At 42.3% G+C, this 27137-nt stretch overlaps 1 protein-coding gene across 1 annotated transcript in view; it reads right to left on the reverse strand.

Moving 5' to 3' along the window:
* LOC133210715 (lipoxygenase homology domain-containing protein 1-like) overlaps nucleotides 1–27137 on the reverse strand; it is a 93957-nt gene that overhangs the window by 23121 nt on the left and 43699 nt on the right. Inside the window, exons 20-25 of the mRNA XM_061350375.1 lie at nucleotides 26266–26389; nucleotides 21565–21773; nucleotides 16468–16653; nucleotides 12940–13067; nucleotides 8921–9038; nucleotides 1192–1369 (exon numbers count right to left, since the gene is read on the reverse strand). Coding sequence (XP_061206359.1) covers nucleotides 1192–1369; nucleotides 8921–9038; nucleotides 12940–13067; nucleotides 16468–16653; nucleotides 21565–21773; nucleotides 26266–26389 — 943 coding nt within the window. The remainder of the gene's footprint in view (nucleotides 1–1191; nucleotides 1370–8920; nucleotides 9039–12939; nucleotides 13068–16467; nucleotides 16654–21564; nucleotides 21774–26265; nucleotides 26390–27137) is intronic.

Raw genomic sequence — 27137 nt, forward strand, 5'->3', positions numbered from 1 at the left:
AATGTTTCATTATTAATACCCATCAACCTTCATTCAATGGGAAGGACAGATCTGTCTGCTGTTCCTGTTATCTTCTATTCTCCTCTTATTTCTACTTCCATTGCCTTTGTGAGTTAGGGCTGCATTTCACAAAAAGGTCACAGAAGGATCTACCATTACATTAGATGGATTGCCAGATATATAAACAAATCTTCCTCTCTCTCCGTTGTGGTTTTTTGTGTATTTCACTACATGTTTTCCAGACAAGCAGCAGGCAGAGCAGATAGATAAAAAATGGTGAGGTGGCATGAAGAGACTCTGCCAGGGGATTTTTACATTCTCAGATCAAACCTCACAAGCTGCATAAATTACTGGTAAATCCAGAAAAAAAAGAAAAAAAAAAAGAAAACAAGCCTATATAGAGGTATAAAAACAAAAAGAAAGAGGTGGAGATCAAGAGACGACTATGTGCACTGGTGTGGCAGAATCCATTTTGAGGGCAGCCTTTCAAATAAGGTGTCTGCAAGATAGTGTTTAGCTTGCCCCATTTTGGCACAAGGGAGCTTGCATGTGGCTGCAGCTTTCATTCAGCAGCCCTGACAGAAGTTCTCATGAAAAGAGGCAGTGATCCCAAGAAATGACATAGAAATCCCATTTCTTGGCTCTTGGAGCTCTGAAGCTTTCTTTACGCTCTGTTCCGCCTCTTCTATTTGGTGTGTGTGTCAGGATGGTATTTCTCAGCCTGACATGAATGGTCTTGAAACACTTTGGAAAGCAGGGAGAATTATTGCTCTCTTCTTTGGGCAGTGCAGGCAGTCCTGACTGAAAACCTGGGGCCCACCAGCTTTGACCACAGTCTTTTCTTTCCATCCTATATGGATGACCTGACCAAAAAGAAAAAGGGGGCTGCTGATATTGAAACAAGGTCTGGCAATATCTGCTTTAAGACATCTTCAGATGAAGCATTGAGAAACCAAATCTAGGCCTTGTGTCTAAATATTTTATGCCCAGAGCTTAAATGAGGCTGAATCCCACAAAGTAACACTGTCATGATGAACAGCCAGCCAAAATGGCAGTGTTCCAACATACTACGCTAAATCATGCTTTTTTTTAAACATTATTCCAATTTGCAAGCAGGGGATTTTGTTTTTTCCATTGCTAAAAATTAAACTTCTTACTAGAGAAGTCATAAAATATGCACCATAAACATACCTACAATGTCACTGGTTTTAACCTGAAGAGTGTATGTTGTGTCCTCCATCATCTGTTCATCATTTATGACAGCAGGCATCTCACACACCAGACTTCCCTTGGCATTTTTCAGCTTTGACAGCCATTCACCATAGGTAAAGGTGGCCACTTCTTGGTTAGTCAGGTTCTTCAAGATGATCTGCAAAGAAGCAAAATGAGGTCAAAAAACTCCAGCTAAACTGTAGCTACCATTTGAATAAGGACAAAGATCAAATCCGTAAAGTATCAGTGTGGTTGGTCATAGGTAGAGCTTGGTCATAGCTTCAGAACCCGTACTTAGCTTTTCTGGGAAGATAAGAGCTCTTTCGTATGGACAATATTTACTGTCGTGAATTGTGCTGAGAAACGCTTTTCATAATACTGGACTTTTTCATGCATGGGGTAAAGCATAAGAAGAAATTTTCTTCTCTGGCATATCAGTATGGAATTTACTCCAAAGAATTAACAGAAAGTTATTAAAAACCACATTTTCTCTCCTTAGGCACACAGTACCTTGCTTTCACCTGCCTTCTCTGTGCAAACACAGGGCAATTGTGTAGAGACATGCAAACCAACCCCAGACAAATTAAAGCAATGCACAGGATAAAATTAGGGCATCAAAAGTTAATGCTTCACACACTCCTCTCCCTGGGGAAAGGTGACAGAACAAACAGTATGCAACAGATATTAGTCACACTGTCTAATGTGTCATGGGAAGGAGCTCAGATGCTGTGGTGATAAGAACAGAATAGGAATCTACTTAGAACAAGTCAGTGAGGTGCTCCAACAAATGCTTAATAAACATCTCACCTTTATGGGTTCTGTTCAGTGGAGCATCAGTCCACTTGTAGAAGACATTACACTTACCTTACTGGTAGTAAATTCTTGCTAAACTTGGGGAGTTGCAGGTAAGGGAGGAGACAGGGCTGAAAACTACCATCTGTGTTTCAAACTACCATCTAACAGAAACAGAGACCACACCTGAGTGCAGCAGTTCATCAGCAAACAGTCTCTTGCAAGGTGTATCTCTGCAAAAGCCATGGAAATATGAACCCAGACATATTAGAGAAGTGTGACATGATATTAGGAAAAAATGAATCGTGGAATCATGTCATAGAATCACAGAACTGTTTGTGCTGGACGGTAGCTTAAAGCTCACCCGGTTCCAACCCTCTGTCATGAACAAGGACACCTTCCACTAGAGCAGATTGCTTCAAGCCCCTGTGTCCAACCTGGCCTTGAACACTGCCAGGGATGGGGCAGCCACAGCTTCTCTGGGCACCCTGTGCCAGCGCCTCAGCACCCTCACACGGAAGAGCTTCTGCCTAAGAGCTCATCTCAGTCTCCCCTCTGGCAGGTTAAAGCCATTCCCCTTGGCCTGTCCCTGCAGTCCCTTGTCCAAACTCCACCTCTGGAAGAAGTCAAAGGGATACCTGGAGGTGTCTTGTCCCTTCTCCTGCTCCAAGCATGACTAACTGCAAGGCTGTGTCCAGATGGTCTTTGAACATTTTCAAGGGTTGAGATTCCCTCTGGGTCCCTATCTCAGGGCTGCACCACTTTCACTGGGAAGACTTTCTTCCTTATTTACATCAGGATTTTCCCTGTTGCAACTTGTGTCCATTGCTTCATGCCTTTTCACTGTTCATCTCTGAGAAGAGACTAGACTGTTGCTCTCTGTAGCCTCCCTTTAAGTAGCAGAAGACTGCAATTAGATTCCTCCTCAGTCTTTCTTCTCTAAGCTCAAAAACTCCATTTACCTCAGCCTTTCCTAGTATGCCATATGCTTCAGCCCCTTGACTATCTTAGTGACCTCCTGCTGCACTCTTGTATATCAGCTGAAAAAACTCATAAAACTTATCCTGAGATAAAAAGTGCTCAAATTCTGTCCTCAAACTGCATGTGTCCCAGTCCACGGCCTTCGACTGACCCCAACTAAGCTTTGCAGGAACCTTTAGCAGTTCAAAAGAAGAACATTGCTCCAGATCAGAAAAAAAGATATTTTAAAGAAGGCAGTAGCTACACAGAAGCTGAAGCTGTAGCTGTGCTCTTTGTGCATTGTACAGTTCATGGGTAGAACACTCATCTGGGGTTTTCTCTCTGCCTGGTGCTAAATGGAGATCTGCTATCCCAGAGGTACAGTATATTTTGGGCTGTTCAAGCTGTTCCACTTTTCTAAAAAGCTGCTTATTCACAGCCAGAGATACTATGCCTTTGTGGTCAGAAACTGCTCTATGCGTCAAGAGATGCTGAAACGAACCTTTGCTTTCAGCCAAGCAGAAATCAGGTCTCCACCAGCCCAGCTGGTGCCTTGTCTGCTGGGGCACAGACCAGAAGGAACCCTCCTCTATCAAGGATCATCGAATCATAGAATAGTTAGGGTTGGAAGGGCCTTAAGATCATCTAGTTGCACCCCTCTGCCATGGACAGGGACACCTTCCACTAGACCAGGATGCTCTAGGCCCCATCCAACCTGGCCTTGAGCACTGCCAGGGATGGGGCAGCCACAGCTTCTCTGGGCATCTTGTGCCAGCGCCTCAGCACCCTCACAGGGAGGAACTTCTTCCTTATATCTAACCCAAGCTTCGCCTGTTTAAGTTTGAACCCATTACCCCTTGGATGTGTGAACGATGCCTACATCCTCTAAGTAGACCAACCTAGGAACTTTTCTTTGGCTAAAATTTGCAAATTTCAATAAAGAACAAGGTCAGTTTGAACCAAAAATGCTTTTTTTTTTTACCTCTTGGTGCATAAACTCCGTGTTGGGAAAGGTTCAGCCAGCCCTACCTCTGCCCTGCTCAGGATTGACAGTGGCATCATTAGCAGCAGAATGTCCTGAGTAAAGCTTACAGGGAAATGTCAGGGAAGCAGCGGGAGGTAGAAGCAGATTAGAGTTGCCAGCTGGAGTGTACAAATAACTAGCCCATGCCCAGTGCTCCAGATGCTGTCTGGGAAAAACTGTCTGGCTACTAAACCTGCTGGAGCAAAATGCCTTCTCTTTCCATGCTTAGCCCCTCAGCAGGATGAGTGATTTCACCAGTATGCAGCTTCATGTAAGCAGTTAGCACAGGCAGAGCGAGCAGCCTCTGAAATCTCATTCTGGGATGCTGCTCCAGTGCGGAGCAGACAGGAGAGATTCATTTTTACGAGCATCATTTGCTCAAGGGAGATCACAGCAAGGGACCTGAAGGTAGCAGGAAGCCCGTGCAGTCTGATTGCTCAGTCACAGCATGGGTATGTTGCCTACCTTACCTAGAATGAACTGCTTAAACACTGCATCAAGACCAAGCCCTACCTAAGGTGTGTGCTTGGAGATGGGTATCACCCATGAAGCAACACAGTATATCCCACCCAAGGTGGGGGTAGGTAAACAGCCATTCAAGGCATCTCTCCCCCTCACAAATCTTTCTGCTGAATAGAGAGGCCTAAATAAACTGGTGCAGGAGGTGAAATAACTCTGGTAGAGTTCCGGAAACTGGTAGAAGAAGGGGACTTTTTAAAGAGTCCAGAGGAGGCCACGGAGCTGCTGCGAGGGCTGGAGCAGCTCTGTTCTGGAGCCAGGCTGAGAGAGCTGGGCTGGGGCAGCCTGGAGAAGAGAAGGCTCCTGAAGGGGAGACCTTAGAGCAGCTCCAGTGCCTAAAGGGGCTGCAGGAAAGCTGGAGAGCGGCCTGGGACAAGGGCCTGTAGGGACAGAACAAGGGGAATGGCTTGAACCTGCCCGAGGGGAGACTGAGATGAACTCTTAGGCAGAAGCTCTTCCGTGTGAGGGTGCTGAGGCGCTGGCACAGGGTGCCCAGAGAAGCTGTGGCTGCCCCATCCCTGGCAGTGTTCAAGGCCAGGTTGGACACAAGGGCTTGGAGCAAGCTGCTCTAGTGGAGGATGTCCGTGCCCATGGGAGGGTTTGGAACTGGGTGAGCTTTAAGCTCCCTTCCAATTCAAACCAGTCTATGATTCTATGATTAAAGACGAATGTAACTTTTTCAATTACTAAACTTGCACAAAATTAATGTCATCCTACAAGGAGATGTTTGGGAGTTTTGCACACATAGAGGATGATGGAGGATTTTCATTTTGATCGTGATGGTCAAGTAAATCATCTCAGGGAGAGGAGCTGAAACTTTTTATTTTCTGTCTGTTCCCCTCATGACAATTAGCCACCATTTGGAAATGAAACATCTACTTTCCATTGCATCTAAACTATTTTTTAGGATACCTGGAACTTGCTGTAGACATCCTGCATGCTTTTAAGCTCTATCACTAATTATGCATTTTAACTGTGCTGTAGAACACCTATAAAAAATGAAAAGAAAGCAGGAACTGTGTATATGAATTAAACGTTGTTAATTTGCTTTGTAGCTGATCAAATGTCATAGCTGACAGGAACTTTAAAACAGCAACTTGAAATTAATTTTGTGCTGTATGCTGTACCTGAAAGGTTTGATATATCTGATCTGATTTACCTCTACCCAGCTTTCTGCCACCTCAGGGGCGCACAACCCCATTAACCCAAAAATACATAGGTCCTGGAATTTGTATTTAAAGACTCACGCACAGGTTTTTATGGTTCTGTTGCATGTCATTAGTCTTTGCTTAAAAAGAAGATCTGACTGTAAAACAAAAAGACTTTGCTCTGTTGCACATAATAACAGTGAGCTTCAGCTATATAATGAATTGTCTCAAATTCTCTTGATCTCCTTTATTATAAAGGAAAAAGAACTGAATAAAGACCAAGTCCAACATTCAGGATTATTTGTGATGTTTGAATGCCATGCAATTAGTGTTTCATTAAGGCAGCTTCTTATCTGCCTGGCTTTGACAGCACAAAGTCAAATTAAAATTCCAAGAGAAGCAACCCTGCAGAACTGAACAGTCTCACAATTCCTGTTATTTCACTCAGACAGCTTTCATCCCTTCTTACTGCTGGCTTTTCAATTGCGTATCTAAGACACTGGGCAGAAGGTGGAATCATCACGTGAACTGAAGGACCGGCTATCCCAGGAAGAGTTTTCCATAGCATTCATTTAGATAAGGTTCATTACTAGAAGTCACTATGTTTTTTTACTAAGAGGGTGGTGAGATGCTAGCACAGGGTGCCCGGAGAAGCTGTGGCTACCCCATCCCTGGCAATGTTCAAGGCCAGGTTGGAGGGGACTTGGAGCAACCTGCTCTAGTGGAAGGTCTCCCTGCCCAGGACAGGGGTCGGAACTGAATGAGCTTTAAGGTCCCTCCTAACCCAAACCAGTCTGTGGTTCTATAACTCTGTGATTCTATTCTCTGATTTTTCAGAACAAAGACCAACGTCACAGTAGCTTGATGCTGGAGAACACGCGATTCATCATTAGGTCAGAGGAAAATATTAAACTCTCTCTCTCCCATCAATGGTGAGATCAGAATGTGTTGCTGGGTTTTGGAGAGTTTTTGTCATGTCTGTGCATAGCAATAATCAATAAAATTCTTTCTGGCCCAACGCATCACTAATCGAATTTTGTTCCCTCTAGAGATTAGGTATCAGCATTTAAAATTTATTGCCACTATTGGTGCAGTTTGAATCTTTGGCACTATGTTCATTACTTTGAGGAGATTCTGAATGAAATTTCAGTGTATTTTATATAGACAGAAAAAAAGTTATGATGACTTCCCTGCTTGTAAATTGAATCTTTTGGCTGTGTACAGTATCACTTATTCATGCATTTTAATTTGTATTTATGCATTTCTATTTCTGGTAAACTAAAAGCAGTATAAATAATGACCAGCAACAGTTTACAAAAAGACTAAAGACAATTAAATAGATCATTTATTGTTATTTTCATAGAATAAGAAAACTGAGAATATCCTGTAGATAAATGGAGCAACAAATGGTTAATTATGGGGTTGATGGCTTAATCTAGCTTCTCATTTCACTGTGCTAGTTAGCACTAACTGTGAACCATCTGTCTGAGAGTTTAGCACTACCCCCACAAGTATTTCATTATGCAGTTTTAATATGCACTTTTGACAGAAATGGAAATGGGCTCAGATCAGTTTTCATGTCACACCAGGCTACATAAGTTTTCAAGGATGGAATACAAATTGGAGAACACAAATCCTTCCTCCTTTCTTCCAGAGCAATTCTGTCTTCTCTCTCTGCCTAGGAATATAAATGCTATATTAACCTTTGCAGGGAAGGTAGGAAAGAAAACTAATGAATAAAGTTGCCTACGTATCACTGAGGTTAGAAGATGCTCCATGCTCTGTTTCCTGAAGAAAAATAGAAACCATAGGTATAATTTTCAAAATCTCCTAAAATCCTGGTGCTTGGCCTGCTCATTACTTCTATAGAGGTATAAGAGAGTTATAAGCCCATCCAACAAGACCAAATGAGAATTTTTTCTTGCCCCCTTCCTTGGGAAAACCTTGCTTTGGTTGAGAAAATGCATCAGGCTCAGGTGTTGGAAGACTGGACAGAGCTGGCCTGCCACTAAAGATGCTGCCATCCCTTGCTTTTGAGTTACTGCTAATTCATGACTGCAAGATCTGGAATGTCTCTGGATAAATAAGCTTAATTTGATTTAATTTTCTAGAAATATGATTTATAAAACTCATGGGAAAGTGTTGGGGACTGATGAAGGGAATTTGACCATGATGACTGAATCAAATTAGAAAACAGATTGAGTTATTCCTGAGGCACAGAGAGAAAAACTGTGTCTGTGGCATCTATTCAGAAAATATACACTGGAGGTCTAATGCTTTGGAAAGCTGTACAAGTTAGCTTTCTTCTCTCAATTTTTTCCTGATAAAAAACTTTGAAGTGGAAATGTTCATGTGAAAAATGTGCTACATAACAGGAATGTTTTTTAGCCCATGCTAACGGAGGTGAAAAGCAGTTCATTACTTCACTGGAAACTTGTGGCTACCTTTTAGAAACATACTATTTATCGGAAAAAAAAAAAAAGAACAGCTTCAGACTAGTCAAAAAAGGACAAGGAATCCAATGAAAAAAACATGCAGTAGTCTTTCTGAACATGGGTTAAGCTATTGAGTCTTAACCTATACTCATAAAAGTCAAGACATCCTCAAATACAAGTGATCTTTACAAGGAGCTGGTGGTTTTGCAAAGAAGACAAAAGCAAGCACTGTGCTTTTGTGCAAGACAGGACGCTAGAGAAAAATAAGACAACAGAAGTGGTGGGAGTCATTTTGAATGCTTTTCTCAAAATGAAGACAGAAAATGACAACTTACTTGTACGAACAAGAAAAGAAAGAAACCCTCCTGTGTGTTAGAGGGAGAAGGGAAGGGGAGAAGTTGGATGATTCACCTCAGAGGACGGATTTCTTGGAAATGTCCCATCCATCCCAGGCCCATGCTAGCTGTCCCTGCCCGGCAGAGGAACATCCACTCTCCCATGGGGGCAGAGCATGGCAGGGGGCTGCAGAAGCTAAGGGTATATCCCAGGGACCACACAATATTTCAGGTGCCCCGGTAACAAACCAAGGCTCTTTTGCAGGGAGGGAGAGTGAGATCTCACAGCAGAGATTGTGGCAAAGCTTCACAGAACTGCTTTTGCCCTTGCTCTCTTCTTTTTTGACTCAATTTGTGCAGGAAAAAAAACGTAAGAAACCAAATGCTGGGAATGAATAAAAGTGAGTCACTCGCTGCCTTTCACCTCTTTCTCAAGGGCTGAAAGGCTTCTACACAAGCAAGTTGCAAAGCGACGTGTGATGTGAAGCGCATTACCCTTTCCAGGTACCAATGCGGGCGGGTCCCTTTCCCATCCGTCCGGATCCTCATCTTCCTGAGGGGTGCGATGTCGGCAATCTCCATAATGAAACTGTCTTCTTGGCCTCGCTCAAACCTGAGGGGATTGAAAGATCAAGGAAGTTTCCTGCCGCTTTACAGCATCGTCACGTCTCGATCCGCTGTCCATACTGCAATTCACACTTTGCCAACAGCCTCAAATTAAAAGTTTATGAGTGCGCTTTATTGCACTTAAGCTTTCCTGTCTTGCAATCATCAGCTACTGTGCATTTGGCAAGACTGTCTCAATGCAGATTTGACAGGGATTCCTCCTCCCTTGGAAAATCAAGCCCATACAAGGCACCTGGAATCATTCCAGGCAGCCTGTCGCAGACATTATCACTACATTTGTACCCAGAACAATAGACTCACAGTCAGGTTTCTGCACATCGCTTTCCTCCTGGCATCTGCCCGTGTCCTTAGCCCATCCCAACTAGAAGGCAAAGCAACTTTACTTAATCTTCTTTTGCTAAGATGCAACACATACATAACTTTGGATTTGCTGTGGAGACAGACAGTTGCTGCAGCTCAGCTAAATACAGCAACCACATTGCAAGTCAGAGCTCAGTGCCTAAGTTTAGTAAGCTCAGCAATCTGTGTTAGAAAGGAGCCAAAACCGACTGTCCTGCACTTCCCTCGTGAGTTTGGGGAATCTGGATTCACAAACTAGCTCCATCTTCATTAAGAGCCAGGGTGGGCTTGTGTACATTGCGTGAAAGATCTTACCCTGTGGTTGGCTGCTGTGTATAGGCACAAGGATGTGTAGGTATTGCTCATCCATAGCAATCAGCAGAAAGTAGAAAGAGGGGAAAAACATATGTTTCCTGAAGAGGATATTACAATGGCTAGGATTGCAGCCACTTTACCTCCCTCTTAGCATCAATGTTGCTAGCAAGAAAGCCTTGCTCTAGTGAAAGTGCTGCCTCAGGCTCAATATTCTCTGTTCAGAGCAAGAGTGTCTTCTAGGTTTTCCCCCAAAATCACTTTGCTAGACCTGCTATGGGTTTGGAGATGAAAATAGAACCCTTGCTATGTGGAGGGCAGCAAAATACTGGGGGTCTACCAAGCCGCACTATGGCCACTCTGTGTTTGAGGTTCCTCCTTTAAGCAAACTTCTCCTTGTGAGTATGTTACCTGAGCCTACTAAGAGGTTTGAAGAGAGGTCTGCAATCTGCGGGCATTACCATAGCATAGACAATCTATAATGATGATACGTCGTTCCTGGCAATGCACTCAGTCTCCTGTAGCTATGCAGTGCCAGGATATGGAGGAAAAAAACATTTATTTACCAACCTCTGCTCACATTACACACCACAGCATGAATGTGATTGTCCTCATACCATTATCTAAGCCTGCACAGCTGCAGATGTTAGCAATAGGGATTGACTCCATCCTCCTAGTTTTCACACAGGCATTTCACCCTGCACTCCCAGAAGCACTTGGATGGGGTGTTTTGGTCCCAGTCCATTTTCACTTATTAAGAGTTATATGTTTGCTCTTTAAAAAACTCCCCTCTCTCTTTATTTATCTTTCTGTGGTACTGGATATCAAGACAGCCTCTCTTAGTGTGAGAAAGAGAATGTGCTTTTGTACCTGGACTGGGTTGATTTGACATCTATTTAAGAAAAAGGTGTGACCCTTCCAGCCTGAAGTATCCCATGCTCTTATGATCAGTTTTCATTACAATCACTATTACCTACAAAGCTTCATAGAAGTCTCTTACTCCGGTCTCTTTCAGGATAAGCAACTCTAAACTAAGCTGCCAGTTAGCAAAATAAACCAATATTTATCTTCAGTAAATGGCCTGTTTACAGTTGGAAAGGCTGATACTCACCTGCTACTTCCCAGAAGTCATTGTACTAAAGGGAAGAAATTGATAAAGTGGCAAACTGGGTGGCCCGAGAGCTCTTTTCTATCCCTAATTTATATAACATGAACATAAGCCTGAAAAAATTTGAGAAAGGAGGAAGTACCAGACAAGCTGACTACTGCTATCCCTTTTCCAGGACACTGAAGCATTTACCTGAGGGATTTCATTAAGCTTTTCTACCCATGCCTGCACTTAGAAATATGTCTATTGCCCAGAGGTCTCAGCAGTAACAGTAATGTAGCTAAAATTGCCTTAAATCTGCAGCAGGTTAGACAGGCAGTTCTTCGTAATGCACTAAGTTGCTGTGAGTGAATTGGCACTGAATAGCCCTAGTAAAGATAAAGATAAAAATAAACTTTTACCATTTGGTTGCAGTGGCTCTCACCCATCCTTTATTGCTGGCACAAAGGCTGGAGAATTTCCACACAAAATGAATCCAAGGGAAGCCTGTGCTGTTAACAGCTGGATGAAGACTGGTGGGAGAAGTGTGGAAACAGGCAGTATGTGTATCTTGGGACATGGATGTCCTTTGCACAGAGTACTAATGTATAGCTAGAGGTATGATACAGATCATCTCTGGTCAGCAGAGATGTGCCAGTACAGCCTCAAAAAATAACACAGCATCCTGGGATATTAAGATAGTCAACAGCTGTGTTTTACATATCCTCCTTCACACAGACCCAGTGAGTTCTCTTTTGCAGAACTTCCGCTGGCAGAAGACAATGCAAGCAATTCATAACATACGAACTGCATGGCTGTCCTTTATTGCATTTTCACATCCTTATATCAGAGATTATCCATCCCACACATAAGGACAAATATGGAAGGGTTTGATAGGCCACATAACTTAGGGATATCAATTGCCTAACAACGTAGATCAAAACTGCAATCCCTCTTTATGGAGATGCCTTAGTCTCTTTTATAATTTTTGGTTGCCCTACCCTGATGTGAAATCTGCTTTGAGTACAAACAACTGTGGTCCGTTTTCCCTCCTATTAGAATTGAATGTTAGGCTTAAAATAGTGGAAAAAAGAGGAGTTCGGTGTTGCCTGGGATGTTGAAAGGGGGATGTCACCAACAGCCAGACACATTGGTAACCCAGGTTCATTGTCCCTCATGTTGGATGTCTCTCTGTCATGGGAAGCAGAGCCAAGACCTATGGCTTTCTACTATGACAGGTGCAAGTAAAACATGCTCTGAGCAAACAGCTCTGTGCAGGAAGCCTTATCTTCAATTACTCAGCCCACATGTGATAGGTGAAGCTGCATTGCCAGGAAGCTGGTGAAGAGTCCAACATCACCTCAGCAAGCCAAGCTCAAACCCTGTGGCCAAATACTCCAGCCCTCCTGACACTGCTGCTTTGTTGAACAAGATCAGAAGTAGCCAGTTAATTAAATCTAAGCCTGATGAACCCTGTCTTTAAAAGGTTGTTAGTGCCATGTTGATTCTTGAGCGTGCCAAAACTTTCTGTACCAAGAGAAGTGCTAGGAAGGCACAGGAAAGCATCAGGAAATGGATTTGTTGCAGTGGCATATTTTGGCTTACAGAAGTGCTGGCATCAGACCAGGGTTACAGTGTTTGTTAGCTGTTTCTGCTGAAGAAAACGTGAGATTTCACCATTTCACTAAAATCAGAGCACATAGTGCAGTGCTCTGGGCAGCTTACAGCTCATTTCCATGTCTCTGCACTGCAAGGCCACATCTGGGCAGATGTCACTGCATGTCCACATTGCAGAAATTGCAACTGTGGTTTTATGCAATGTCCATAGTTCCTCTTGGAGCCAATGCAGAGCTTCACAATTCATGTTTTCATTCACCACAGTGCTCATCTCTAAAGCCAGTGAGGAACAGATTAAACAACACTTCTACAGAAGACAAAGGATGGCTTCCCTGCCTACCTGGTTTCCTCTGCTCTGAAAACTACATTACAAGATCATCTGCAAGGGGCTCAGTTCTGAATCTACAAAGTCAATGGGAGTTTATGTTTGTATTTCAGTGGGAGCACCATCAAAACCCCAAGTGCTCCTTGACTTGACACTGAATCTGTTATCACTCCACTTCTAACCAACAAAAATTAAGAATTACTGTACCTGTCTCCATTTTTCTCTAGTGGCATCTCTTCGGTATTCCCATTGGATCCAAAGACAGTCATGAAAATGCTGGCATCAGTACCACCACCTTCAATGTCTCCAGTCACAATCGTGACTTCGTAGAGGACCTGGTGAGGATTTGAAACAATCAGGTCTCATTCGAGCAGCTGTCCTTAAACCACACAAAAGCCTGGGCAAAAGGCTAGACAGGCTTTGCAGGAGATCTTCTTCATTGCCAGAAATGGTTACAACAAAACTCCTTGGCTTCTCTCCATACCATGGCTCTCAGGGGCAAAGTTAGAGACTGAATTTGCTACAGGATCTTTCTCTTTGCATTGTCTATGACTTTCTCTGCAGATTTTTCTCAGCCTGGATAGACTCAGAAAGAGACACATTATTTTATTAACAACACTCTCATGGAACAACGAAGATCTGGTAAACTGATTCTCCATGGGAGTCACAACCCTCACATCAATGGGTGGATCTGTTGCTGGCATCTTCTCCCAGCTACCTCCCAGCACTCCAGACCTCTGCACTGAACCAAACTCTTGCCATTTTTGAAAAAAGCACCCAAAGGTACAATTGTTTATTTCTCCTGACTGCAAAATATTTCCTCCCAGTGTTTGGGTCCACGTGGACAACATTTAGTCCAGCATCATTAATAGGTTTGAAGTCTGTACATCTGAACACAGTCTAAAGCAAAAAAAAAATAAAATCATTGTTTCCCAGTGAGATGCACACTGCAGCCTTGAACACAGAGTGTTCCCAAATTTTGTACACTTACAGTACACCAGTCTGTGAAAGATGTTTTACATCATTTTCACCTTATTACCTTAACTTTGTTCTTTTCTCCTGACATGTGAATAATAATATTCAGAATAAAGTATTTCAGCAGTGTGCAAGTCCCGGTGGCTGTCAGTGGCATTATGAGTGTTAGGCCACTTATATGATTTCAAGATTGTACCTATAGTAACAAGGCCTCTGGATTTAAGAGGTGGAAGAACATTAAGAAACTGCCCCAAGAAAACATCTTAAATAGTGCAAGCTTTGTTGGCCTGAACTGTGATTGCCAACAGTGCAATTGAATAATGTCATAGAAAAATTATTTTTCATGATTTTTTCAATCCTGAGTAACCTATTCATTGTATATTCATCCTCCTGCATATTTTAATTAATAGCAAAACATCATAATTGATATATGTAGGAGAAGAAAAACTCTTTTACCAATGCATTAAGGATTTTTAATGACTGTGGTGGACACTGACTAGTTTCTTTATGTCTGGGGAGGCAAATATTCAATTTAAAGCACAAAGAGGGAATATTTAGCCAAGAAGAAAATTAAATTCAAATGGGTATGTATAGCTGTGCAAGGGTCAAGCAAAAGCAAAACAAAAAAGCATTAACTTTCCCAAAGATGTTGAATGTATTGGTCTTTGAATAATAATAAAAAGAATAATCTAACTCAGTTTCTAACTACAACTATTTATGAGGGAAGAGTCCCAAATTCCCTCAACCAAGAGACTGATCAGAAAGTCAAATGCACACTTCTGATTTCATATCCCAAGCATCTTCCCTGATTTCCTTCAAACCTTTCAAGTTTCTGGCCCAACATCATAGAAAAAAATTTAGGGAGATGTGTCTACTTTTGGCATGCTTATGAAAATAAATATTCAGGATCAAGCTTTCAAAGGAAGATTGAAGATAAGTCTTCACTAACATCCACTTCAATCTACACAAAAGTCATCAGCTCACCAATAGGAGTTTGGAAAACTTAGGAGGTTAAACAACTGATGGAAAGTTTTTAAAAGGTTAGGTTTTAACCTTGGTATTGAGTGTGAGGGAGGGATTTTTTTTAACTCTTAGGTCAATTCCAACACTGAAGCCTGCACTGAGTTATTGAATCCTTCAGAGATGCTAAAAATGCTATCACATTTTTGTGTGTCTGGGCAACAAGACAGATTTTAGGAGAATATCTCTAGCTTAGGAATCAAGAGCACTGTAAAGAAAAATAATGAAAGTGTAACCTTACTGCATATAGAAACACAGCTATACAGGTTTTAAATTGCCATACAGGTGTCAAACACAGTATTATTATCCCATTCATTTAGACTGTTAATTCAGTTATAAATCTTACATCCAAAATCAGCGTAGCTCAGCTTTCCTATTTGCATATGGTTGAAATATGGCTTGGCATACATTACTTCAGATTTCATATCTACGGATGAAAAGACTATGTAGGGTTTGGGTTTTTCTCCCTTGCTTATTCATTTTTAATTAATTATTCATTTCAAGCATAAAGATAACAAATATTTTTATGTTTCAACAATTTCCAATTATTACTAGATTTTAACTGAATTCAGTTTCCCTGTCTCTTGTAGTGTTCAAAGCCAGGTTGGATAGAGCCTTGGGTGACATGGTCTAATGTGAAACACCCCTGCCTATGACAGGTGGCTCAGAACTAGATTATCTTAAGCTCCTTTCCAACCCAAACCCTTCTACGATTCTATGTAGCCACACTGTGCAGAGATTAAAACATCAGTCCTCTAACCTGATGAGTTGGAAGTATCTCCTCAAATAAAATGTTTTGAGTTTCAAACAAAAGGGTTGAGATGGAATTAGATGGCACCAACCATATCCTGGGCTGCATCAAAAGGAGCGTGACCAGCAGATCAAAGGAGGTGATCCTGCCCCTCTACTCTGCTCTCGTGAGACCTCACTTGGAGTATTGTGTACAGTTCTGGTGTCCTCAACATAAAAAGGACATGTATCTGTTGGAACAAGTCCAGAGGAGGCCACAAGGATGATCAGGAGACTGGAGCACCTCCCATATGAATATAGGCTGAGGAAGTTGGGACTGTTCAGCCTGGAGAAGAGAAGGCTGCTTGGAGACCTCATAGTATCTGAAGGGGGCCTATAGGGATGCTGGGGAGGGACTCTTCATTAGGGACTGTAGTGATAGGACAAGGGGCAATGGGTTAAAACTTAAGCAAGGGAAGTTTAGATTGGATATAAGGAGGAAATTGTTTCCTGTTAAGGTGGTGAGGCACTGGAATAGGTTGCCCAGGGAGGTTGTGAATGCTCCATCTCTGGCAGTGTTCAAGGCCAGGTTGGACGAGGCCTTGGGTGATACGGTTTAGAGCGAGGTGTCCCTGCCCATGGCAGGGGGGTTGGAACTTGATGATCTTAAGGTCCTTTCCAACCCCAACTATTCTATGATTCTATGATTCTATAAGGTGTTTACCTTGTAGGTGTTCCTACTCCATAGGTGTGAGGTGACAAAATGAGGACAAGCTGCTGAACTGTGTCCTACTTCTTCTGCCCTACCCTGTCATTCTGCCTATGATATGGTTAGATCCATTGTTATTAATCAGTGCTTTAAGAGGTAATGCTGCTAAACCACTCCTAAAGATTTTGCTGAAGGAATTACAAACAAACCCTCTGTAAATAAAAGACTCAAACCACATGCATATATTACAACCTTCATCAGCACTGGTTCATGCAACAGCTAAAGATGAGACAAGAGCCTACCTTGACGCCTATGTTAACGCAGTCCGCATCAAGGATGTTGAGGATTCTCGAGGTGAGCCCATCGCCTTTGTCTCTGGCCAGCCAGCACTTACAGACAAAGTTATACATGACACCTTTGGTGGGCACAACAATGTTGAGCTCATCCACCAGCCAGCAGCTCTCGGGGGTAGCGCCATCATGCCCCACCTAAGAGAGTCAGTGAGAAAACATCTGCTTGTTAAAGGGGATTTCTTGGGAGGAAATACCTCAACTGGGTGTTTCAACCAGAGATGAAGGACTAAGAGTGTTGACTACATACACCATCACAAAAACCACTTCCAGAGTGGAATGGAGGAAGCTGTAAAATAGTGCGTGCCATTGGTGCCCCGCAGGCAAGACATCAGTGGACATGGCAGCTGATGTGGGCAAGGAAGCCCAGGTGAAGGGGTGTTCAGCATGAGGGAAGGCAGGACACTGCCAGTCCCATAATTAAGGAAGGCAGACTGGACTGACCTACATGGAAACATTTCCAGTCTAATACTGCTCTGTTTCTTCTTCACTGACCTCTATCTGCTAATTTGCTGATCTCTGAAGACCCATTTCTCCATCTTTCTAAACCCTTCCACTGCTGTTACAACACTTAGAAGTGACTATGCAAAGCTTCACAGTCAAGATGAAAGACACAGCTAGGCAAACACCCACATATGTTATTCAAACACTCCTTCCCTCTAAGGAAGTCTAAGTCAACTATATGTATCAGGCTGTTTCTCTGCTTCCCATCTACTTTAACTGCAAATCTCCATGTTTGTGTGGGAGCCAACAGATGGAGCTTACATCTGTAGCTGATTGATCTTCTACTACCAAGGACCACCTCCTCCAAGCTAAATAATGGTCCATCCTGGAGAGCAGGAAGTCATACAAGAGTGGAAGGAAGCCTTCATGGATGAACAAGGGGCTCCTGACAAAACTTACATGGAAAAAGGAAGAATATTAGAGATGGCAGCAGGGTCAGTGAACCTGGAGAAATACAGAGACACTGCTCAAGTGTGCAGGGGTGAGTTTAAAAAAGTCCAAGCCCACCTTTGAACCTGATTCCGGCAAGGACCATAATGAGCGATAAGTCATGTTTCTACAGGTATATCATTAACAAAGGACAAGGGTAATGGGTTAAAACTTAAACAGGGGAAGTTTAGATTGGATATAAGGAGGAAATTCTTTCCTGTTAGGGTGGTGAGGCAGTGGAATAGGTTGCCCAAGGAGGTTGTGAATGCTCCATCCCTGGCAGTGTTCAAGGCCAGGTTGGACGAGGCCTTGGGTGATATGGTTTAGAGCGAGGTGTCCCTGCCCATGGCAGGGGGGTTGGAACTTGATGATCTTAAGGTCCTTTCCAACCCTAACTATTCTATGATTCTAAAAGGAGGATGATGGTCTAAACTCTCCAAGGAACTGCATGTGTCCTCTTAAAAAATGTGACAAATTCATCCTGGGGCAGACTTACAAGCGTAATTCTGTATTCCAGTTGATGTCTGAAACTCTCTCAGCCAGTCATTCCAGTGAGCTATCTGTACATAAAAGGTAGAATAAAAGAGGTACCTGCACTTCATTATTTTCAAAGCAGGTGTTGTTTGTATCATTTCTAGGAAAATGAGGCCCTTAGCTCTTGCTGGTTTTGTTTTGAAATTATTATGATATTTAGGATTGCTTGCAAAATAATTCTTAATAACAGATCCATTTAGGGTAATGTATCCATGTTGTCTCTCTTTTCCTCAAAAAACAAATGATCTTTTTTATCTGACTGTCTCAGTCATCACTGTTGTTAGGAGTATTATTACTATACTAATGTCTGTGCAGCTGCAGAAAATTAGAGTTAACCACTAGGGAAATACAGGTCTACAATGGATGCATTAATTCTCAGATTCTTGGGTGTGAGGTGAATGGGAATAGAACACTTGCCCACTGCCTCTCTGACAGCTTAGCTGTCCTCTTCCAAAACCACACTCCTTCTGAGAGTCTGCACACAGACTCTTGAGACCTGTTGCAGGATGGCACAGACAAGGCGATAGGAAAAGCTGAGGGCAATGGCTCTGCAGTGAAGCAGGGACAAAGCAGCTGGTGGGAAAATCCCAATGAGCTTATTAAAATCTGCTGCTCTTTTGGGTTCATTACAACCCCCTCCTAAAGCATCATTCCAAGACATTGCTAGGTACCAGATTTTCACAGCAACCTTTAACTCCTTTGGTATCAATGACTGGATAGATGAAAGCATTCTGCACATCCAGCTGCCTTGAAAAACCTGCACACAAGCAGATTTCTAAGGGCCTCAAGAACAGTGTTGTAAAGTCTGGTATAAATTCATCCAGTGTTGAGTCTTCCTTATGGCTGGACTTTGAGAGCAGAACACTGGCATTTGTTTTTCAATTCCAAGTAATTCTGTAGACACAACATACACTGAGTGATCCAAAGCCATGGCCACAACAGCAGTGTAGCCTGGACGTGTGTACCAGTATCACAAGTTGTTTGAGGCTGTGATGTTTGAGCTAAAGCCAGAATTACAGAATTTCAAAGGCTGTTTGAAAACCTTTGTAACTCACTCCTACTGTCCTTGAAGGGCTGTTGGATATCTCTCATCACCAAGATGAAGATGCGAATTCACACCGAGCAGCTCACAGACATGAAGAAACCAAGTGCAACAACAGGGGGAAATGGGAGACAATCTGAGTATTCTCTAACCTGAGAGAGAAGGAAAAGATAAAAGAAAAAAGATAAAAGAAAAAAGAATAAAAAACCAAGGATTTTTAATGTGCAAGGTGCAGAGAATACCAGAGTGACATTTAGGTCTTCCAGGATCAGGCCCTTAGTCAGTGGACTGGACTTGAAACATTTGTATGTCCTTGGCTTTACTCTGTGCTTGTGATTAAGAAAGACTCTGAACCAAAAGTCCAGAAATGGTTTAGAAATGGAGAACAGTGAAAGACTCTTCCCAACATACCGAGTTTTTTCAGCAACAGCAGGCTATGAACAGAAATACTTTTATTCTTTAGAAGAAAAAGTATTAAAATTTGTCTTAAGAGCACAGTATAAAGTGTACTGAATAATATGTATTAGTTATTTTCATGTTAGTGTGTCTGTTAAAGTACCCCAGTAGTAAATATTATATCTTTAGGCTCACACATCAGGTATAAATGAGCCCCTTTCACATTACTTCGTTCCACTGTTTCTGCTTTCACCAAAGTATATTTGCAGCAGGAAAATAATACCAAAGAATAAGTGGCATCATGCTGCAAATCTTACAATCCTACTAATCCTGCAGTCTGCTACCTGGGTTATACAGAGGGCTTCTGAAAACTTAATCTCCATGATCTCTTATTTTCACATGGTAAGTTGTATTCAGAAATTCTTGACTTCTTCCAGAAGCAGCCAAATTCCAAATCTGAGAACAAACTGTTCCTCACTTTTCCCAAGTAGATAACTACCAGTTTTCTGCAATGTCCCTGAACACTGCAATTTTGTACAAGAAGAGTATGGACTGATTCCATGGCAACCACAGCAGACTGGCACATCGATGTCATCGCTGGGACATGGATCAACAGCAAGGGACCTTCCAAGAACAGGGCACTGCATGAAGGAAAGCAGAAGGCCAGGAGCAGATGGCTCCTTCAGCTACAACACGGGGGGAGGTTACAAACTTAAAGGAAAAATGAGCAAGAGGGAGGCAGCAGACTGGTGAGATTACTGAGGATAGGGCTGAAAGACTGCAGAAGACCATCACCAGCTTGAAAGCTACACATTCTTTCTTTTCCTAACTCTGCATTTAATTTACAACTTTTTATCTTCTTTCCCATTTGTAATCCTCTGGATTTGCCTATTTTCAAGTGTCTGCTCTTACTTTCTCCTTTTCTCTACCCTTCCCTGCCCTACTCACAAGCTCTTTTCATGCATCCCTTTCTATTGCTTTCTTCAGCCTGTTCTTTTTGTCTCTCTGACATTGAGGGGTTATACTGGCTTTTTCCTCCCTCTCTGTCCCAGCCCATGTTTTTTTCCATGTCCACACAGAAGGATTTGTGCACTTGCTTCACTTTCAAAGTTTCACCTAGAGATAAACCAGATAGAAAATGCCACTAATACTCATAATAACTAGATGCTTGGAATGCATTAAGGAAATAGCTTGATGATAAAATATGGAAAACTCTCAAGGAGACTTCTCAGAATCTATTGCTTGAATGAAAGCTAATAGGGGTGCTTCAGTATATCAGCTGCTACAACAGGACATACAACTCCAAAGATTTTTTAATTACTTAGGATTTCTCTATATTTTTTCATTTATCTTCCTCTGAATACACAAGCACAAGCATCAGCACGTAGGTGTACTGCAACACAAAGCATGGGGTAAAAAAAAATTAAATTGGCTCTTGAAATTCTAAGATGCTGTGGGTTTCAGCAGGCAAGGGACTGGAGCAGGCTTTCAAAGAGATGGAACTGCCATATGAAACAAGAATGTTGTGCGCAAATGCTCTGGAAGATTCATGTGAAGTTTAAGCTCAGTGATGGAAAGCCTATGCAAATTCTGTCTCCCTGAGCCATAGCATTAAAAATGGCTCCTGTACCGAAATCTATTTGTGTACGTTACTTACGAGCAATGATTAATTTTCTTCTCTGAGCCTGGGTCCTCCAAGATGTGAAAACAATTTTGATGTTTAGCTAGAAAATTATACAAGATGTGTTTCTCACTGCAGGCACAATTTATGAAACCCAACTGGAAGGAGAGTAAAAATCAACTAGGAAAAAGACTGATGGAGGACTGCACCCTTGGAACCTTCACTGCATCTGTCAATAACAATGCTTGACTAAATACAGTGCCAGAGCTGGGACAAATCTGGGACATACTACAAATTCCTTCTCATTCAAGATTATGTTCTGCATCTCAAGGATCTTGGTTTTTGTGAGATATAAAGCATACTTATTTTCAAGTTCAGACACATGTGAAATCTCATTAGCACATCCCCGTTTACAGTCCTTTTTGACCCAAGTGCCTTCCCTTCGCTGCTAAGAATAACAGCAACATGTGCTTTCTTTGGCCATGTGTTTGCCTCCAGTACTCATGCTGCCTTCACAAAGTACCTCCACTTTTTTGATCTCCCCAACATCTAGGCCCCAAACAGAGAATTTCTCTACGGAGCCATCTGCAAACTCGTCTTTTCCTTCTGGAAGATCCAGCCACAGCCTCTCAGTCTGCACTTTCTGAGGACCCATGATGATGATGTACACTCTGCTGTCGGTGCTGGAATCATACACAGTGCCCGTCGTGACAGTGACGTGGTATGGGATCACTGCAACAAACAGAGGTTTAGTCATCAGAACCCCCACACATATGCATTTACATGAGACTTCAGAAAACGAGGGACTCATACCATCAGGGGGAGCAGTCATGCATATTAAATAGGTTCACATCCCATTGAGCTCATTCGTAGAAGGGATAACACCATGCAGCACTGAGCTATAAGTATGCACAGGAGACTGCTTTACCATACACACTTGGGACTGAATTCTGCAAGGGTTAATTTCCCCAGATAACCCTACTGGCTGCAAGGTGGCTGTTGAGTCCAGATTTCTCACTAATAGTTGACAGAACAGCAAAGGGCTTGAATCTTTATTTACACCAAGAGACCTTCCTGAGGATGAGACTGAGCAACTAAATCTTAAACCAGCTATTAGACCAAAGTGATCTTATATTCACTGTTCAATAAAGGCAAATAAATCTATGCTGACTTCAAGGTAAACCATAACTGAGTGAGTGTCCCAGTACAACTGAAAATGTTCTCCTTTGTGCTTCATTCAAGGATTGCCACGATCTATGGGGCACCTCAGGGTTTCAGCATCCCTTTGCAAATCCAGGCAAACTATGAACAATCCTTGTATTAACAGTAGGCCACTCAATAATTTTATACATTGAGTAATAATATTGCTCAGGGTAAAAACCTTCAGGCCAAGGCTTGGGACTTAGAAGGTTGTTCTGTAGTATTCAGGCATTTCAGTTCAGCTGCTGAAAGGGAGGAAGTGCCAGACTGCTTTTCAAATCCTTTCCAAAGGCTCATTTGGGTAAGCCAAGCAGGCAGTGCAGAATTAGATGTTAAATACTCAGAACATTTGTGCAGGGCTGTTCAAACTGTTCTGACAAGACTCAGAGCTTTGAAACTTGCTTGTCACAGACTTGAAATTCAGCTTGGCTTCATCATCACTTTTTTTATTTAAAAAGGCTCAGTTGGCTTTCAGATCACCTGGGATTGGTATCTAGTTTTGCTTTATGGTGACTAACAACACTCTCAGGGTGGGGGTTGTACTAGAAACTCACGTCAAGCTCAGAATATGTGTGCAATACCAGGGAAGGCACGAATTCATGCTGATCAAATCTGTTCTTACCTCTGGGCAGAGCAGAACCCAGAGAGATTAATTCAGCCCCAGTCTGAGGATTTTGTGTACCAACACAAAATAAACTGATAATTAGGCAAGACTTATTCTCCCCATTATAGTATCATTTACATTTCAGTGTGCGCATCAGCATAATGATATGCAATGCATTCTTCACAAAGTAGTCATTGGAGCTGACAGCATTAGGAGGAGAAAGAGCTTAGCTTTAGGCAAGACAAATTTTGTAAGAATATATCAAAGGATCATGTTTAGATCAGCCCCAGACCCCTTTTTTAAATGAAGTATATTTTGAAGAGGGACAGAACTTCCTTTTTATAAAGTTTTTATCCTGTTCTTCTGTGGCAGAATAAGTTCACAGAACTACCAGTATTTTCAATTGATGTTGCATCCTCAAGCCAAAGTACGTGAAATATTGGTAGAAAAAATGAGAAGTATGAGAAATTACCATTTTCCACTTGAAATAATGGATACAGAGAGAGACAGTAAGTTCAGGCAACATTGTTTCAGGAAACAGCAGGAAACACTGATTGCTGTTCTTTCCTCAAGAAACTGGAAGAGTAATCCTTCAATTTATCTCCCCTCTCCCCTGTTTCCCTTTTTGTCTGGGACTCATAGTTCTACTTCAAACACAGGAGAAGGTGAGGCATGTGGCCACAGCAGGACACCACAGGACCCACAGCCCATCTTCCTTTGCCCTGTTTCCTTGAGCCCCTGTGCAGGGTTCCTGCTGTTTGAGGACACACATCCCCTTCACAGAGGGTTGGGTTTCACTAGGGATACAGACCACATTGTCTCCAGCAGGCTCCTAGCCAACAGGGCCTTTCGCTGCTCTTCATCTCCACATCACCTCCTGCCCCTCAAAGTTATTCACCATCTTGAGCATGGGAGAGTCAGAACTGGGCTGCTTGAACTCTCACTCCACTTCCCAGGCAGCTAAATACCACTTCCCCTAATCAACTAAGTAACAGCTGGCTTTTTATCCAGTTCAGGAGGCGGCTGTCTGGCTCACACAGTCCATCTTATCTGACATTCCTTCAGGACGCAGCTTCCTTAATGAGGTCATGTCACTGCAACAGAGATAGTGTTGATGACAAACTCCAGGACTCTGAAGAGAAAGACCACCCTGCACAATGGAGATGATGGGTGCTATCCTAGCTCTGATGGAGAGGGATTCTCCTGTGAGATGTTCATGTTTTACCCATTATTTGTGAAACTACATGGAATGCTAACATGGCAGATGTTATCCATTGTCTCACCACAGAACTAATATCAGAAGGAACATGGGAATCTTATTTTCCACTTGAGCACAATATGGGATTACAAAAGAAGGGTTGATCCAAGACACATGGGTTGCAGACCAGGATAAGCAACATGCAGCATTATGTCTGCCTCACAACTTAAAGGCACGAGACATGCCACTCAGATATCACATCACAACAAGCTACTGGGTTATCAGCTGAGCTGCAGTAACCATTTGTGTGAATTCCCTTGGACCATGTCAGTGAAATCTATCTTAAACTCCTAAGCCAAATTACATCATTTTACACTTGCCTTACCATGGAAGTTTAAGATAAGTTTCATTACTTGGCACTTGCAGTGGACTAAGAGTAAGCGTGACTCACCTGTTGCCCAGTTACTTCTTACAAAAAAACAACTTAGTCATACACCCAAAAGACCCCACGGAGAATGACAACAAACTATAGGTGTAATTTAGATAATAAATCATTGTCCTGGAACACACAGGTAGTTAATAAAAAGGTATAAAAATACAGAGAAAAAAAGCCTATGTGATAATGAAGTTATAAGGAAATACCAATAGACTAGAAAAGTTTTCCACCAAGCTTAACTTCAGCTGACGGACACCAATCTTCCAAGCTTCCTTCGCAGCCAGGACAGAACAAAACATGCACAGCTTTCCTGCTTCCTACTGCAGCACCAGAGCAGGACTAGCCTCCCTGCATATAAGCTGGCCTCTGCAGACACAGTCTGGCATATTTCACTTGTTACAAGATGCAATCCGTATAGTCAGCTTTGCCTTATCTCAGGAACCAGAGCCTAAAGATGCAACTCTACACTAAAGCCACAGTTTCCATCAGTTATTTGAGCAGAAAAACTCAGTCCAGAATTCATAAACTCCCTATCTTTCAATGACAGCACTTGCAGAACATTCTCCTCTACTAAGGTATAACCCAGACCACTCCTAGAAAAGAACAGGCTCACCTGAGCACTCTCAGTTGAAGCCTGTTTTCTGAGAGCCAAGAGACTTATTTGTGTTCTTGCTCACCTTCCATACCTCACAACAGCTGCTCTGATGCAGCTGTGTTGTAAGAAAAAAACCTGAAGGGTTTTTTCACTTAATGTTAAACAAAGATCCTTGTGGAGGGGGCATAACTAGACCGATCATGAAAAAAGGGGAAATGGCTTAAATGTGGCAAACAAGAAATTCAAAGCCATCTTTGGTAATTTAGATCTGATATGCTATGTGAAATATTATCTTGAGAAAGTCAAAGATATACAGGAGGAGAAAAAAGGCCGATATCAGCAACAACAGCTACTTTAAGCAATCATGTGGAAAAGAGCCTCTGATAGTTCAAGGGAGGCTTTTTTGGTGATAGCATATGTGATTTAGTTACTGTCCCTCTCACTGCAAAGAGCTTTGGATCCTTTAAAGGTCACTTTGGACAAAATTATACAAAATTTGCATAAATTCTTCCCTTTACTCTATGAGAACCCAATGATCAGAGGCTAGTGTCATTTCTACCTACCTCTGAATTGCTATCCTTAATGAAATTATGGTGGAAGAGCAGCAAGAGAGTGTATAGTACTTCAAGTCAGGGGTTTCTTTCTGAAGAGGTCCTATGGATGCTGTTGACTAGCTGGTTCTCCACACTAGGTGGTGTGGATGGTCTCATCTAACTTTAGGCATCTAAGGGACATGATTTGCTATTGCAGTTGCCCATAGAGTTCCCTTGTGCATTTTGCCTCACTGTCACAGAAAACAGCGTACCCTTGAATAACCATCTACGTAATCCTACTGTCACACTGTACAAAGCATCACACTGTTTGGAGAGCTTACATCTTCTGGCAATAGAGAAGTTAATTCTGACAAGCTGCACCATCACAGATTTCTACAGGGGATGTATAAGAGGGTTGGAAACACTGGAGTTGCTGTGAACTTCATGGCTTATTTCACATTTAGGGTTGGAGAGCTGTACAAAAGCATCACAGAAACACAAGGACTGATGGAGCTTTTACAAAGTAGTCACAACAGAAGCTTAAGAGAAGCAACCTGCTTCTCTGCCGCTCCTTGCTCTTCACCAGGTTGAACACACTTTCAAGCACTGAAAGCCAAGAACACATGCACACATGCAATCAAACACAGTGCTTGCTCACATGATCCTTCCTCTGCCGCCTTGACCAAGCTGGATTTTTTCGTCTCCTTCGGGTTTCCACTGCTATCCTGACTTGACGCACTGAGAGATAAGCCATCCAGGCTGTTCCGCTCACCATCATAGTTCTAGTTGCAAGGCATATAGTGGAGGATAATGAGGTTGAGTGTTCAAGCATTGTCAGCTGTTCCCATGTGCCACCAAGAACAACGTATGAAGAAATCCCTATAGCTACCCAGCTAGCCTTTTGCTCAGTGCAGCTCAAATAAATGTGACTTGTAATTTACTGTAGGTAATTCATTCACTTTGTTGGTAACCTTGACAGGTCATTTCGGATGTGTGTTACAATATAAGAAAATATAATGGGCCTAATAGACTTTAATGGTGTGTTGTGACTTTTCCTGTGCTACCTGCGTGAGCAATAACCATAGAAAATTCAGGAAAATTCATAGGAAAATGGAGCACTGCCAGATTTGCTTATCAGGGCACACACCAAGGTGTCAGAGGAAAGTATATGGTACAGTTCAAAGAGCATGAGAGGGAAAGTACTGCAAAGCTGAATGATAAAAAATGTCTATTGTATTTGAAGAGTCACTGCAGATGAGCTTAATGCCATTATCTAACAAATGTGGCTCTTACCACACAGTCATGCAATTAAAGTTTTAAAAAAAGAGTTATTATCTTTTCCTCATTATGAATTAATATTGGCAATAGGGTGAGTGTGACCACAAGCATGCATAGCATTGTCTGCCTCAGTTTTATGAGGGAGCATATGGCAATACTCATCCATGGTGTAACTCTTCTCATATCTATTCTGTTGTATTCAGAACGAGTCTGGCTCAATCTCATTGATGATAATTTTAGTGGTAACTGTCA

The sequence above is a fragment of the Neopsephotus bourkii genome, unplaced genomic scaffold (genome assembly GCF_033783945.1).
Source record: "Neopsephotus bourkii isolate Nb327-2 ecotype Australia unplaced genomic scaffold, CSIRO-AGI_Nbou_v1 NB_484, whole genome shotgun sequence".
NCBI classification, from domain to species: domain Eukaryota; kingdom Metazoa; phylum Chordata; class Aves; order Psittaciformes; family Psittacidae; genus Neopsephotus; species Neopsephotus bourkii.